The sequence below is a fragment of the Pseudorasbora parva genome, chromosome 8 (genome assembly GCF_024679245.1).
Source record: "Pseudorasbora parva isolate DD20220531a chromosome 8, ASM2467924v1, whole genome shotgun sequence".
Lineage (NCBI taxonomy): Eukaryota > Metazoa > Chordata > Actinopteri > Cypriniformes > Gobionidae > Pseudorasbora > Pseudorasbora parva.
The window spans coordinates 30,640,226-30,656,479 of NC_090179.1; the positions used below are offsets into that span (position 1 = coordinate 30,640,226).

At 36.3% G+C, this 16,254-nt stretch overlaps 2 protein-coding genes across 2 annotated transcripts in view; one reads left to right on the top strand and one right to left on the bottom strand.

The window, feature by feature from the left end:
• Positions 1 to 16,254, bottom strand: part of LOC137084556 (zona pellucida-like domain-containing protein 1) — a 71,676-nt gene that overhangs the window by 21,529 nt on the left and 33,893 nt on the right. The window lies entirely within an intron of this gene.
• Positions 1 to 16,254, top strand: part of sik2b (salt-inducible kinase 2b) — a 38,795-nt gene that overhangs the window by 447 nt on the left and 22,094 nt on the right. Inside the window, exons 2-4 of the mRNA XM_067450843.1 lie at positions 2,273 to 2,389; positions 5,979 to 6,042; positions 13,387 to 13,548. Of these exons, the coding sequence (XP_067306944.1) occupies positions 2,273 to 2,389; positions 5,979 to 6,042; positions 13,387 to 13,548 (343 nt within the window). The remainder of the gene's footprint in view (positions 1 to 2,272; positions 2,390 to 5,978; positions 6,043 to 13,386; positions 13,549 to 16,254) is intronic.

Here is a 16,254-nt window from a genome sequence, read left to right on the forward strand (position 1 = left end):
GCTAACCTAAATACGTGAAATAACCCGTGTGTGTGCACAGAAAAACTACTAGATACAAAGTTACAGTCTCTAAGTTTACTCACACTGGCTTGATCATATCATAGTATTATTGACACTAGTTATGTGCGAATCTTTGGGTAATGAACAACCTGTTTGTCTGAAGCTATCAGAATTGTTTTGCTCAAGAAACCAGCTGGGATGTTTTATAACTACTTCTGGGCTGATTGTTTTAAATATGTTTTAAATAATTTGATCAACATTTATGTGAAATATTTCAATGAAATCAATTAATTAAAATAGTGATTAATTAGTGATGTTTATTATAAAATAGCATCACCATCAAACCTAGATAACATCAATGTTAATTACTGGAACATTTTTTTCGCTTTAAGTTGAAATGCACATCTAGCAGCCTAACACCTCAATGGAAATATGCAGAGTATTCAACCATTGTCAGCTTTAATTGTGTCTGAAACTAGGTGTCAAAGAAAGACAAAGGTTGTGTACAATAGCAAGAAATTATGCTGGTTTAGTGCCCTTTTCAAAATGGGCTGTGCTGTTGTGCATTTGTGCAGTGGTTGCATAAGCAAAGGGTGATTTTGTGATAATGGATGTCGTCTCATCACAAACCTGAGCTGATGTTTGTCTCACATTCCTTGCAAAGAATCCCTGCTGAGCACTGAATGCATGACACAGGGTCAGAGAAACCAGGAAATTGTCATGAAAATTATATATTTTTTAAAAACATTTTACATTTTCTAGTTACACTAAGCTCTAAAATGTTTGCTCTTTGAGTGTGGTCTTTATCAAATGATTTTTTTTTTAAACCCTAGGTTCATGCCCTCTGGTGACATTGTGCCACTCTGATTATGTTGCTCTGCAGTAAAGTTTTAGTTCAGGGTGTTATAGGTGTGAGGCTGTGAGCTGTAGTTTACCCTTGCTCTGAGCTCCTGTGGTTTTCAGACTGTCTGCAAGTCTGCAGATGCAGAGTTTAGCATTGGAGCAGTATGTGAGGGAATTAAGATATGTAATAGGATTATATTGTACAGAGTTGATGCATCTCAGCAATGGCTGCCTTGAGGCTTCTTCATTTCTGTGGGGACGACACTGTCTCGGCTCCAAGAGCTTCCCATCAGTCTCTCTTGTGTTTTGTGATTTCTCTGTTCTCCCTCTGAGTTCTCTTCAGAATATACAAGCTCTTGGTACAAGCGTCTACCGCTTTGTGTATCTGTTCCATTATTGCCTGCTTTGTTCATGGTTTCAACGGACAGTTGGATCACTGTTACTGCCAATGAGAGTGACTAACCACATTCACATATGACAGCTGATTCACAGGGGGTGATGTGCTGTAATGTTTTCAGTCAGTTTCCATTATCTTGGCCTGGAGTCAGTGTGAGAGAGTTTCAGGCCAGTAGACAAAACTGTCACTTGTCCAGTACATTTCAATTATCTTGCATTCATCCATGATTGATCATGTACATATGTTTTATTCATTGCAAATGTAAACATTTGTATTTCTGTGAAATTCTGCTGATTCTCACCAAGATAATGTTATGTAGCTGAATAACATAGATGACGTCTTGTTTGTGTGTAAGCATTCGTTTTATACATGATTATTATTTTTTTTGGATCCAAATGCCATATACTATGTAATTATAATATGTTTCTCTTTGCCTGGTCATCAGTTTGGATTTTTGCATTCCCTACTTACATTTTCATCTGCTCACAACCTCCTTACACTAAATGTATATAATTTCCATAACCTGATTTTAATAATTATTGATCAATTGTGGAAGGGCTGGTGAAAATGTTGGCAGGGTAATAATCACCAGCAGAAAAAAATCCTTTTGGTTGTTGTTGAGCTGTGCCTTGGCATTAAAAATATAAACATCTTGGCATTATATTTGGCATTAAATAATATCGAAAAGTCTTTAACTCTGAAATCTGTTCTGGTTTCTCTGCTTCTTCTCTGAGTGTTTAGGAAATGGTAAATTACTTCTGTTCTTCTCCCATTTGTCATGCAAAAGCTGAAAAAAAGCCTGTGGGAAAATAAGATCATTTGGATCATTAGCCTACTTCACTAGTTAAGCCGTTAACCTGACGGTTAGGTGTGTATTAGCTTTGCTCATGTGTCTTCTGCCTTTGATCTGCGCTGGGACTTGTGAAGACTGGATCAACTTGCACTGCAGACAGCAACAAGACTAATGAATTTCACTGTGTAGCTTGAGGCATTAGGCACCGTACCAATGAGAATGTGTCCTTAATTCAACAGGTGGCTATAAAGATCATTGACAAGACCCAGCTAGATGCTGTAAACCTGGAGAAGATCTATCGTGAAGTGCAGATCATGAAAATGCTGGACCATCCGCACATTATTAAACTGTACCAGGTAATGCCTGCCCAGGCCATTTTCTGCCAGTATTTGCTCTTATATGATACATAGCTTGTGGTGCTCCTCTTTTTTTAATTTGAAGGAGAAGCATCTGCATTAACCAATGATTTTACTTTAAAAGGGTCATGGCATGAGAAAACAAATTTGCCTTGATCTTTTTACATTTAAGAAGTCTTTGTATCATTAAAATATCCCACAAGTTTCATCATTTAAAATATCCTCCTTATAAACAAAGCATTTATTTAATAAAGCTCTAAAAAAAAAGTGAGATTTATGACATCACACAGGAAAATACATCGACAAATAATTTTACATCATCACATTTTACTTTAGAAGGTTCCCAGCATCTGGAACAAGTGGATGATATATATGTTTTTAATGGCACCCTGTATCGCGTATAAGAATTATATGTTTGTTCAGAGCATTTTGTTTTGTAAATGAGGCACAATCTGATGGAGAGTTTTCAAAGAAACTTTTGTTGAAAGATCAAACCGCCAACTGTATTGTAACTGACAGCAGCTGGATCACAAACAATAAAGTAATTATTTCTTAATGCTTTGTCTTTAAATTACAGTTTTATATGAATGTTTTTAGCAACTGACCGTTAATACGGTTTCCCTTGAAAGTTGACACTTAAAAACTGATCCAAAAAAACCTTGATAAACATAAGTGAACCTCAAGGAACATATTAAAATAATAACAAAATCCTTTAACCTGGCTAGCTAATATGATATATGTCACTGAAAAGGCCTCAGCTAGTAGACTACACCAATCATATTGGTTTTGCTCGCTAAGTAAATAAAATATTTAAATGTAAAAACCCTATTTACCATCTTCCAAAAGTACCAGACCAGAAGCTATTCATTTCCAAAGGAGAGTATTTCAGATCCGATATGAGCTTCTGATGCGCTGAACATATTTGAACTTTTGCAACTATATAAAATGCAACATAACCAGACTGGATGTGATGTATTCTAATAAAAAATATGAGATTAGTGAAGAACAAATGGAGAATTACCCATGTTTTCTCACTAAAAAGTTCATCTTTAAACATTATTTCTGAGATAATTATTCCTAAGTAATAATTATTTTATAGTTTTTAAATTATTATTTGTGTTAATTAGCAGAAAATCTGTTTCAGACATATTGGTGGTCATTTGTTTTATGTGGATAATTATATAATCATTATTCCTTAATTTAACCATGGTGAATAAGCAGAAGGCAACGGCTGTTTCATTACTAATTCTTCCATGAGACTGTCACTATGGGAGCGAAATGCGACAAACATTTGTACATTTCTAAGATCGTGGAAAGGGCTGCATCAGACGTCTATATGTGGGGTGTTCACTTGTTCTTGCATTAATATAGAGCACCACAAAATGGAATAGAACACAGATACTCATAGTGCTGGAAAAACTAAAAAAGTTGCCCATCACATGCATGTAAACAGAAAGACGATTAAACAGCAGAGGTGGAACATGTTAACAGCACAATGTTTTTAACGTTTTATCTTTTTAACTTAATGCTAACTAGTCTTAAAATGTCTTTCAGTGTCACACATATACAGCTGGTGACGTTGACACAAGACTGGAAGTACAAGAAAATAAGCCATGATTTACATTTATGCATTTATCACGTCCTTTTATCCAAAGTGATGTACAAAAGAGGAACATAATATATATTAAATGATATATCATGCACTTCTCCTATTTTACCTCAGCAAATTATGCCAGATTACCAGCCATTTCTCCACAGTTAATGGTTAACTACTATTCACTGTAAACTTTCACATGACCACATTAAAGTTGTCCAGCTGGAAAAAGGCAGTTTTTTAAAGGAGATCATTCACACTCTGGAGTCAAAGTCACACAAACACTTAGATGATGAGATAACTTCTCCCTCAATGTGACTTCACTGCAGCATTATGTAAGACTTTAGGTCACTTTGGTTTTTGGGAATGTGAACAGCGCTTCCTTATTATAGAACGTACCGGCACCAGTCCAAGCCCCTTGCCGTGTAATCATAGTGTATCATTATTTCCAACGGTTAGTCCATTCAAACGGCATGGGTCAATTAGTCATTTCCTTTCAGCCCTCATAAACAGAGGGCAGCTCTGCAGGCCCTTCCATCTCATCTCTAACCCCCGGTTTCCCTCTGCCCCATCTGCCACGGCTCAGGGTCCTAACACCAAGCAGCTGCTCCGCACATACACCCTCATGTACATGTAATGCAGCAGCAAATGCTCCATATTTACTGTGGGGATCTGACTCTTCACACATCATTCATCAGCAGCCTTACATCTGAGCTTTTTCTTTGGAGATATCAAATGGAATCATATGTGCACATGCATTTCAAGCACACTATAATCCTAAATTTCTTAAAGCACCTTCCTGTAGGCTTTTAAGTAGCATGATTTGTTGGTTGAAACTTTAAGCAATGTCAATTCAACATGAAAATTTAGTGTGATCATTTTTTCAAAATTGCATATACAGTATATTATTTTATATGCATGCCCACATATGAATATTTTTATTATTATTTATAGTCGCAATATAATAAATGATGTATATGTATTGCAATTAATTAAAACAAATATTTAATATTGCATATATATTCTTATATACATTAATATATTCTACAGAAATGTATGAGATTTAATACCAGGTTTTTGTCTCCAAAGTCAAGTTTAAAAAACTGCACTTAATCTACACCTCAAATGCATTGAATAGGCATATTATGTCATTTCTAATTGATTGATAGTCCTACTTTGTTCTTTGACAACAGCGTGACCCATCCCTTCCCTTCCCAGCGTGACTTAATGTGACTCACATACTACTGGCGGTTTGTCACATAAGCCGACAGCCAGCTAGTGTAGTATAAACTATTCGCATGAGATAATTTGAATTATTTCCAGTTATTTGCTTATTTGGCAGCTGATTGGAATAAGAGGTGCTTTGTGATCATTGTGTTCTGAACAGGGCTGAGATCACAGCTTCCATCAAAACAAGTTTCTGGAAAGGAGAATTAGTTGAGGAGTTTAAAAGATGATTCATATTCTGGCCTATTTGCTGATTTTATTAGTCAACCCTATAATGCCTTTAAATGGCAAGAGCAGAAAATCCCCTACAATTTGAGCCCAGATAAGACTGATTTACACAAAAGCCTCTTGGTAGAGATGAGGCTGATGTATCAGTAAACCCAAAACTAACTGACTGTATAAATGGCCGACAGTAGTGTTTATGTGGGGCTCTTTGAATGTTTCTGAATTATAACATGCCGCTTCTCCTCACTACATTTAGGTCTATTCATCTTTTTGTTTGCTTTGGCTAATTCTGGAGTCCTCCCACACATTGCTGGCTCTTACACTGCACTATGAATCGAGCCTACGAGTAAACTAGCATCCCACTCTGATTCATGTGTGTTTCATTATAACACTGTGAACTCAGTGGGATACTTCAGATTTCAGCTGAATGTAGCAGTCGTTTTATCACTCAATGGTTTTTGCACTCTATGTGGTTCATGTGTATTTTGGTTTTATGTACGCCATCTACCTCTAACATACATTATATTTTTCATACTTATGCAGGTCATGGAGACCAAGAATATGCTGTACCTCGTGACGGAATATGCCAAGAATGGGGAAATCTTTGGTAAGTGTTCTTTTAGTATTAATAATGACGTTATTACAATTGCCTTGTATGTTATTTCATTGGTAAAAAAAAAAAGAAGAAAAAAAAAGTTATATCTGTATAAAAATTGTGAGTTGCATGGTATATTGGTACAAAAATGTGGTACTAAACATTTACAAGTGAACAATAAAATAGTTTAGCAAATTCGAGTACCTGAGCGGTGTGGCGTGAAGTGTGAAAGCAAAGTTACCATTTAGGGGTACACAAGTGCATGATTTTAGAATGCATTAAATATCTAATATTGAATAATTGTTACTATAAACACATACTATCAGTACATGATTGGCTGAATGTTGTTGAATTCAAGATGGTTAGCAAAGTATTACTGAGATGATTCACATAATTTACAATCTGTACAAATTATTTGTATTTTTTTTTTTGTACAAACCTGATTATCATATTGGAATCTCAACAGTGTTGTTGTTGTTGTTGCTCTTGTTGATTCAGTATGACGGCCAATTCTTCCTCTTATTTAACTGAAATATCCTAATTCCACATATCAATGACAGAGAGAAAGTGTGTATTCAGACTAACATCTTGGTTTCAGATGATAGTGACAAAGGTCAGGCTGAAATTAGCTCAGGCGTGACAAACACAGTCTGTGTGAATAACCATCATGGTCACAAGCAACAAATGTGTCAGTGATGATGATCATATTCTGACAGGTCAGCTGTCTGTCTTTCCGTTCCAATGTTTTGGAGTTCTGTACCGTCTGACACACAAGCTCGCAGCTAAGAGCAAAACTGAAGGTCAAGGTATAGTTTGTGCAAAACATTTATTCTGTCATCATTGACTCGTACTATTTTTCTTTTTTCCATTGAATGCAGAGGAGTTTAAAAAAAAAAGTATATATACTAAAGTACAGGTACTTGTCACCATTTCATTTTACAATTATTGGGGACTGAAGGGTCAATGCTTCAAAAGGATATATGATCATTTGTGTGACAAATGCGCTGCAATTTAGGTCATTATTAACTGTTAATCTTCTATTCCAAATGAGCTGTTTAAGGGTTAGTTCACCCAAAAATGAAAATTATCCCAGAATTTACTCACCCTCCAGCCATCCTAGATGTATATGACTTTCTTCTTGAGGCCAAACAACACTGTCAGAGTTATATTAACAAATATCTTGGCTCTTCCAGGCTTTATAATGGGACTGAATGGTACCTTAGATTTTGAAGCCCAAAAAAGCACATCCATCCATCATAAAAGAAATCCACACAGCTCCAGGGGATTAATAAAGGCCTTCTGAAGTGAAATGATGAAGTGAAGATATCCGTATTTCTAACTTTATAACTATAAACTATAATCACTTCCGGCAAGTTAACAGATGTGTGTAAACAGTATCCTCTGACAATTCTCTGACATCCTCTGAAACTTCTAGTTTTAGACTTCTAATTCGTGACCGGTGTTTTGTTTTGCTCTGTCCTCTGTGCTTCCACATTTGTCAATACATCATGTGTCCATGTACCATTCACTCCCATTATATAGCTTGGAAGAGCCAGGATATTTTTCTGAAAGAAGAAAGTATTATACACCTATGATGGCTTAAAGTTGGGGTAAGTGCTATCTGGTAACCGTTGTTGGTATTTCAAATCACCAAAACAAACATGCCCCTACCCCCAAAAGGGTCTCGCCCCTGTTTTGATAGCGCCGCCCCACACATATGTAAACCCAGAGGCATCAACGGCTATGGCAGAATCTCTGTGTATCTAATCCAGCTCGAATATTCAATGAAAAGTCATCCCTTTTATCACAAAAACACAAACCGTTCTTGTGAACAACTCGATAGTACACGAGCAAGACAGTCCAGCTAACGACATATTACAATTATGACAAGATTAGAGTTGCAGCAATCACAAAAACACACACAAACCGTTCTCATGAACAACTCGATAGTACACAAGCACACAGTCCAGCTAACGACATATTACAGTTATGACAAGATTAGAGTTACAGCAATCACAAAAACACAAACCGTTCTCATGAACAACTCGATAGTACACAAGCACACAGTCCAGCTAACGACATATTACAGTTATGACAAGATTAGAGTTATAGCGATCACAAAATCACAAACTGTTCTCATGAACAACTTTATAGAACACAAGCAAGACAGTCCAGCTAACGACATATTACAGTTATGACTGGATAAGGGTTATATAGATCATAAAAAGAGTAAACAAACATATATTAGGAGTATAGTATCTTACTTGTCGGACACATTTTGTGAGCTGATGCTTGAAGCACACAGTGAGGATATTTAGATGCTCCATACGGTGTGGAAATGAACGGGTCTTTATCATCGCTGAAGTGAGCGACAATACGATCGCAAATGGACTAACAAGTGAACATGACACACGAGCATAGTCAAGCAGCATATATTAGACTAGTTCTCTAATGTCCGTCATGTGTGACTCGTGTGTTTTGAATAATGACGTGCACAGAGCGAGAGCGAGCGCTCTTCTCACCATCAATAGTAGACACGCCCCTTACCTGCTAATTGGCTACAAGTTTGTTATTCCACTCGGCCGGTGTCCTTTTTCTAAAACGGTTTTGAAATAACACTTATACCACCTTATCCCAAGGGGGAGTAAATTATGGGATAATTTCATTTTTGGGTGAACTAACCCTTTAATTTAATATTAAAAGTTAAACTTGAGAATCATTTGACCACTTTTGTGAACTACTACTAGATCAACCAAATCTTTGAGAAGATCTTATTTAAAAGAACATAGTCTTGTGGGAAGTGGCTTATGGTCCTTTTCCAATCCCTTTCTACCCGATCCTATAATTTCCTGTCACTGCTTCTTACTGGCCTATCATAGCAAAAATGGCAAAAATATGATTTTAAATTAACAGTTTGTTCACGAATTGCTCATGAACATGCCAATGAAAGCTAGGACTTAAATTCAGTCTGTTCCTCCAACAATGCTATTGTAGGACTTTGGAAGACTTGGAATACAGGGAAGGAGTTATATAGATATTTTTATGATACTGTATAGTGTAGAGATGCACTGGTCGACTGGCCATAAATAAGTGTTTTTTGCTCCAAACGCACAATAGAAAACTTGTTTCGTTTTTTTTTTTGTTTGTTTGTTTTTTTACAAAATACACAATATTCAACAAGATCGCTGTTTGCAATGCTCGAAATATAGGAAGACAAATATAAATATTGAATTGGGGGTGGGGGTGGGGGTTTATATGAATGTGTCTCTGAAGGAACTGTTTTCAGAAAAGATTCAACAACATTTTCTTTTCCTCTTATCTCTGTATAAAGTAGTGTTAATTAGAAACAGCTGCTGTAACAGTAAGTGCCACCTACTGTCAGAGAGTGATTTTGCATTTCCATTCAGTCCGTCAGTTTTTGATTTGTGCAGGTGTGTCTTATGTACCGATCAGTTTTTGCTTTAAACTGACTCTGAAACTCTTCATGCTATGTGTGTGGCATCTTTGTTTGGATCGTGATTTAAAATGCCGCTAATTTCAAATGGCTGCAGATATGTTTTTCTTTAAGGTCAGTTTGCCTATTATAAAGCAAATAAATGACATAAATTTGCTTAAACAAAGAAAGAAATTGGAATCGGAATTGGCTATGAAAAATCATGATAGGTGCATCACTGATATCGTGATTCACTTTTGTTATATTTAAAAGAATGAGTAGGATAATCTTTAAAAAAAAATCAAGTAGCGGGTTTGGAACGACATGGATGTGATCACAGGAGTTTCATTTTTAGCTGAACTATCCATTTAAAAATCACTTGAAAGTGGACCACTCTAAGAGTAGATTACATCACTTCCACCGACTGATCCCTTTGACTTTGTAGCAGCAGTTGCTGTTCACCACCTGTGAAAACTCACATAATCATCACACATTATTCTTACATAACAGTGTGTCTGTTTCACAGTACACGGCAATGTGATATGCTACTAAGAAATTGTTCCTACCCTAAGGATTCAGTTTTTTTTTTTTTTTTTTTTTTAGTTTTGGTGCACTTTATGTAATGCATACCCTGTATAAAGAGTAGCCCCACCCAATGCTAAATCCTATTAGTCCAAAACTGTATATTCACATAAAATATGTTCAAATTGGCTTTTGTTCTTCATTGTGATTTAATTTCTGCTTTCATTGTGGATACATTACTAAACACTGTTTTGCTTGGGATGTATTTGTTGATTTTTGCAAACATATTTGACATGCAAATTCTGCTTGTTCCACCACAAATCAGCACGCTTGTACTAGCAAAGTGTTTTATTACAAGAAAACAAACAGACATTTAGCGTAGTGCTTTTACCATCTCGCAGTTGCGGTCTACGTTGTGTGGACACCATGACCCTTGTGTTGCATTTGACAACAGCGTCTCTGTTTTGAAAGAGATATAAAGAGGAATGCCGTGGCTGGGGCAAACCAAATTACTTGTTCCCGCCCAAGTGTGCTACAGGGTGAGATAACAGCCAAATCTCCCATAGAGACTTGAAACAAGATTGCAGAGGTCAAGCAAATAAAACCCCCCACAAAAAACAAATAAAAGGATCCGCCAACATAGCATAACAAATTATTGCGTGGACGTTTTTGTCGAGATTACCCTTTAAGTACTCTCTGGTAGAACTGAGAGGCCATGTTGTCCAGCTATTGTGATTCTCTGATTGCACAATATGATTATGCAACTTATTTACAGCATGTTCCATAAAGACTAAAAGGCTTCAGTTAATCTCAAATTATTATGAAAGATACTTTTTTAAATGAAGATGGGGTGAAGTCTGCTTGCATCACACAAAACAGATCATGATTAATTCACTCTAAACCTAAGCTATTCGAACATAACACAGGCACACACTTCCATCAGATAATCTTCACAGGGATAAAAGAGAGAGAAGAGAGATAGAGCAGCATTTGGAGCTGTGAAGTGCCGGGTTCGGTCCCCCGTGGTGGAGCTTAGAAGTGCAGAAGCCCACCACGAGAGCCTGTCTGCTCCACCAGCATCGCAGATCAGAGCCGAAGCATTAGAGGGACCTGGAAACTGGGTCAACTTCGAATAAGCAGGAGCTGCAGAACGCACAGGCAAAGCTGAAGAGAGAGAGAGGGAGAGAGAAAGCTAAGGGACATTGATTTGAATTTTGGAAGTGGAGGGGAGAAATGTAGGCCATGCATATTTTAGAAAAATACAGAGCTGGAGAAAAGGTTCTTTTTCATCATGTCAGCTGATCAGTTTTGACACCCGTGTCTGCCCTCAGCCTCTCGATCCCTGCCTTTTACCCTCAGGCTCTATTCCTAGTCTGTCATTTTTAGGTTTTGCATTAGTAATGGTGGTATAGGAAAATTCATAAATCCTGTCTAGATAATTTAAGACATACTGGAAAGAGTGTACATGTGTTTCAAGACCAGAAGAAATGCAGTCGGTATTTTGGAAATAGTTTTGTTTGTTTTAATGTGTGCAGCAATCCACTAACAGAAAATGACCAAAGTAGTAGAATTAGTTTTTTTAAATACCTTTATTAATATATTTTTAAAACATGGCATTCATTAAAGTATTATTCTTTGATTTTGAACAGTTTCACTTTAAATTTGATAAACAATCATTTTTAAGTGTTATAGATGTTTTAATATATAATATACATACTAAGTTTAAGTTGCACATCAAGAAAATTATTGTTAAAAGCTTATATGGTAAAAAGCACAAATTAGAAAAGAATTAGAAAACACAATGGTAGTACAAAATAGTATTATTCTTAGATTTTTTTTCCCCCTTGTAAATCTTTAAAACAATTTTTATTATTAATATTTTTTATTATTTTTATTTAAGTTTAAGCATATCTATTTTTATTATTATTACAAATATTTTATATATTTTTTTTCAGTGAATTAAAGATGTTGGACTTGAACCTAATATACCATATCTGTACGTGACAATTATTCTAGGACAAGGTTCAGGTAGTCAGATAATGCATCTTGCTGGGAAGAGGAAATGGTCTTTCTCCTCTTCGTGTGCCTCTTTAAGGCAGTTAGTCAGTCCATGCAACTGTGGTGTGATTGTAAGGGTCACTAGAGAGGAACTTCAGCTGTACTACTTATAAAGTGGAAGCAACTTTTATTAGGTCAGCCGTACAGCTCAGGTTCTTTCAGGTCTTATCTTGTTCATGCTCACATGGCTAATCAGAAGAAGAGAAATGCATGTATACCAAGCACGTTTTAGTGGTCCAATGTCCCTGGTATGCTGGCACCAGACTGATATTGTGTTCTGTTGGTCAGAGTCCACAGTCTGTGCTTTAGCAGGGTTTATTACAGACAGTTGAGGGGTATAGAGCAGAGTGTATGTACATCTTATCTGAGAGTAGATTCACACCGGATAGTTGACACAAATATGAGACATTCCTTTGTCAGGTGTGTTTTTTTGATTAGCAACATACTCCTAAAAAATACTCCTTTTTTTTTTTTTAAACAGCACAATTTCAGAATGTTGCATCTGTTATCTAATTGGTTTGCTCAGTGAATTTTACATTTGGTATTGCTGTAAATGTATTATTATCGTAGTAATATTACAATGTAAATAATATATTATATATATTATTTAAATCATATAGTGTATTTATATAAAACATGAACTCTGTATATGGTCAGTAAGATGGGCTAGTAGCTAATATGAATTCTTTGCACACTGTGCATTCTTTTACATACATGCATCACACAGCGAATGTATGCTAAATAGACTTTACCTTTTTAAATGACGTGTGGACTGGACACAATGTGGCTTTTTTTAGTAACCCATGTTTTTCTTCTCTGCTCTTTAAGCTAATGCAAGGTAATTCTGCAATCACAAATGTTTTTGAAAAATAATTTTTCTCCCTCCTGCTATTAGAAAAACAACTTATGCAGAGAATGACGCCTTAAACATGTTGCCATGTACACACAGTCGCTCTGCCAACCCACCTCGGTATAATCCCAGGGCGAGTATGGAATGGAATGTGTGAGGACTGTAGGTTTGGCCACGGGCCGAGAGCCAGGGGCTGACCCAGCACTCTAGGGTGTGGTGACCACATGATTACACCATCCGGGGGGATGTTTACCCTACTCACACACCACAGAGCCTCCTTATTGTGGCTCATCAATCTCTGCCTCTAGCCACACCACACCACCGGAGCCTTTCCTGGTACAACGTGTGGTCATGGTTTTCAAATTATTGCTTTTTTTTTTTTTGCCCAGTCACATTTTATTATGACCCATATTACACTACAGTACCCATGAAGAATGTTTAATTGATTGTGTGTTTTGTGATGTTTCGTTAACCCCACTTCCTTTTTATTTAGACTACCTAGCCAAGCATGGACGACTGAGTGAATCAGAGGCACGACGCAAGTTCTGGCAAATTCTGTCTGCTGTTGAGTACTGCCACAATCGTAACATCGTTCACCGGGACTTGAAGGCGGAGAACCTGCTGCTAGACGGACACATGAACATCAAGATTGCTGGTAAAGACCTTCATGGTTACACTATCCAAAATTTTAGCTTTGAAATATTACTAAAAAACAGCTGCTGTAATCTACATTTATATTGTTATTTATATATTTTAGTGTATATAATATATGAATAATAATATAATATACAGTCAAACCTACATTTATTCAGACACCTTCAACATTTTGTCACATGGTCACAGTTTATTCGCAATAGTTCAGAAAATGGTAATAAAATATGACAAGAACTCTTAAACTGTCTCAGAACAAATTAATCTTGAAAATGTCAGATAACTTTGATAGAAAGGTATGGATTACAATCAACCAATCCGCCATTCAATTTTAGTACACAATTAGATAAAACAAATTTAGCCAATTACCAAGCAATACTTCATTTTGCCTGTGGTGTAAAATATTGCATTAGCAATTAAAAAAACACTTCAACAGGTCAAAGTGTCTGAATAATCTCGGTCCTGAATTTTTTATAATTTTACTGGTAGTCCACTGTATGAATAATTTTTGGTTTTAATATGTCAGTTTACTTTATTTTGCTATCCTCACTTACATAAATTAACTATATTGTCCTGCACCCACTAGTAAAAAATATGATCTGGTGTCTGAATCATTTGTGGTTTAACTGTAAAACAATATAATATTTACCCAATCAAATTTTTTTATGTCTATAATGAATTATGTTGTATTATATAGTATATACTTTTTATATTATATAATAAATGCACAAATAAAAAGCACTAATTATTTTGTTATGTGTTTGTGTGTGTGTAACTGAACTGAGAACTCTAAAACATGTATTCAAGTTTGTAGCACCACAAAACTTTTGGTGCTTAAAAGTTTTCACATACATTTTTGTGAGTTAATAATCATGGTTAATTACAGGGTGTGATGGACAATTTATATCATCAAAGCTGTTCTGCTCGGGATGATGACTCGGGTACTGCTCAGTTGGCAAAGCCATGACTTACGTCAAGAGTATACAGGTGTATTCTGTGTTGAGCCATATATGCAGACCAAGGTTCATTTGTTATTTCATTAGATTTTTTGTAATCAAGAGGATACTGGCTATAAAGTGAGCCAGGTGCTGAGTATCGCAGCCATACAAGGCTCGCAGTGAAAGAAGAGATTCCCACACACATGTGCACACCTATTCCAACACTGACCCTTCAACCTGCTCTCTGCCCAAACTCCATTGTCATTATGATAGATTGTGATGTTTTGCACAGCAAGTAATTCATTGGCCAGTCACAGAGGGGTGTCCCACAAGGCTTTGTTAAAGGTCCTTTTCCTTTAGACCTCACACTGATGCACAGTCAGTCGCTCAGAAGATGGCTGGAGCTGGGTCACTCAAAGAAAGGTCATCAGCCTTTTATGTTCCACTTCAAACATTTATGTGCCTTTGTCTGAATGAAAAAAAATACATTTTGAGGATGCAGATGACACTGTGAAACTATATTAACAGGAAAACCCTATCATTGTATATAGATATACAGAGCAATATTTCATTTCACAGTGATTTTGAATTGATATTATATGACAATTGATTAAATGTCAAAGCATGAAGCAAGAAAAGAGTTTACATCTGTTTTTCCATTAATTCATGTTGAATGAGAACCTGTGGGAGTGGGAGACTTCCTGGGGTTGGGCAATGATTGGGAAACCGTATAAAAAATGGTTAGTATAGGATCCCCAGAGATCTTTATACAACCAACCTCCAGCACAAATCCAATGCACTGTGTTACGCATGTTCGCTGCATTACGAAATTATGAGAGTCAGAGCTATTGACCTCAATAAAAGCTTTTATTTAAAGTAACAAAAAGATCAGCTCTGCCTGCCTGCCTGTAAATATGGCACTAGCTGCTGTTTTCCGAGCTGCAGGAGTTAAGCGCTGGGGCCGGATGAGATTGGATGAGTGATTCCTGTATTGAATGTTGAGACTCACTCCTGCAATGTCTGCCGCTGGACTGCCTAGAGCATTGACGTCAATTCCTCCTGCTCAGCATTCAACTCATGAAGTGGGTCAGCTCAACTGATATGGACTCATCATACTGGCTTCTTACATCACAGTCACAATGCCATGTAACCACGGCTGCTTTTTCACATTTTCATTTTATGAGGTCCCTGGAGCTCAGATTCTAGAAAAACTCTTAATACTCACTGGAATTAAAATCATTTTCCTGTTTTAAGTTATATTTGTTTATATGTTTATTTGTTATAAACTCAAACCTACACTTATTCAGGCACCTTCAACATTTTTCTCGCACGGTCACAGTTTATTCGCTATAGTTTAGAAAATGGAAATAAAATATGACATGAACTCAGAGTTAAACTATGTCAGAACAAATTAATCTTGTCAGATAACTGATAGAAAGGTATGGATTACAATAAACCAATCCGCTGGTAATTTTAGTCCTCAATTAGATAATACCAGTTTAGCCAATTACCAATCAATGCTTCATTTTGTTCGGTCTGTGGCGTAAAAGGTCGCATTAGCAATTCAAGAAAAAACACTTAAGCAAAACCTGGTCAGGTCAAAGTGTCTGAATAATTTTGGTCCCGAATTTTTATCAATTTTACTGGTAGTCCACTGTATGATGAATTTTTGAGTTTAATTGCACAGTTTACTTTATTTTGCTATCCTGACTTGCATAAATGAACTATTGTCCTGCACCCACTAGTAAAGAAATAATATCTGGTGTCTGAAT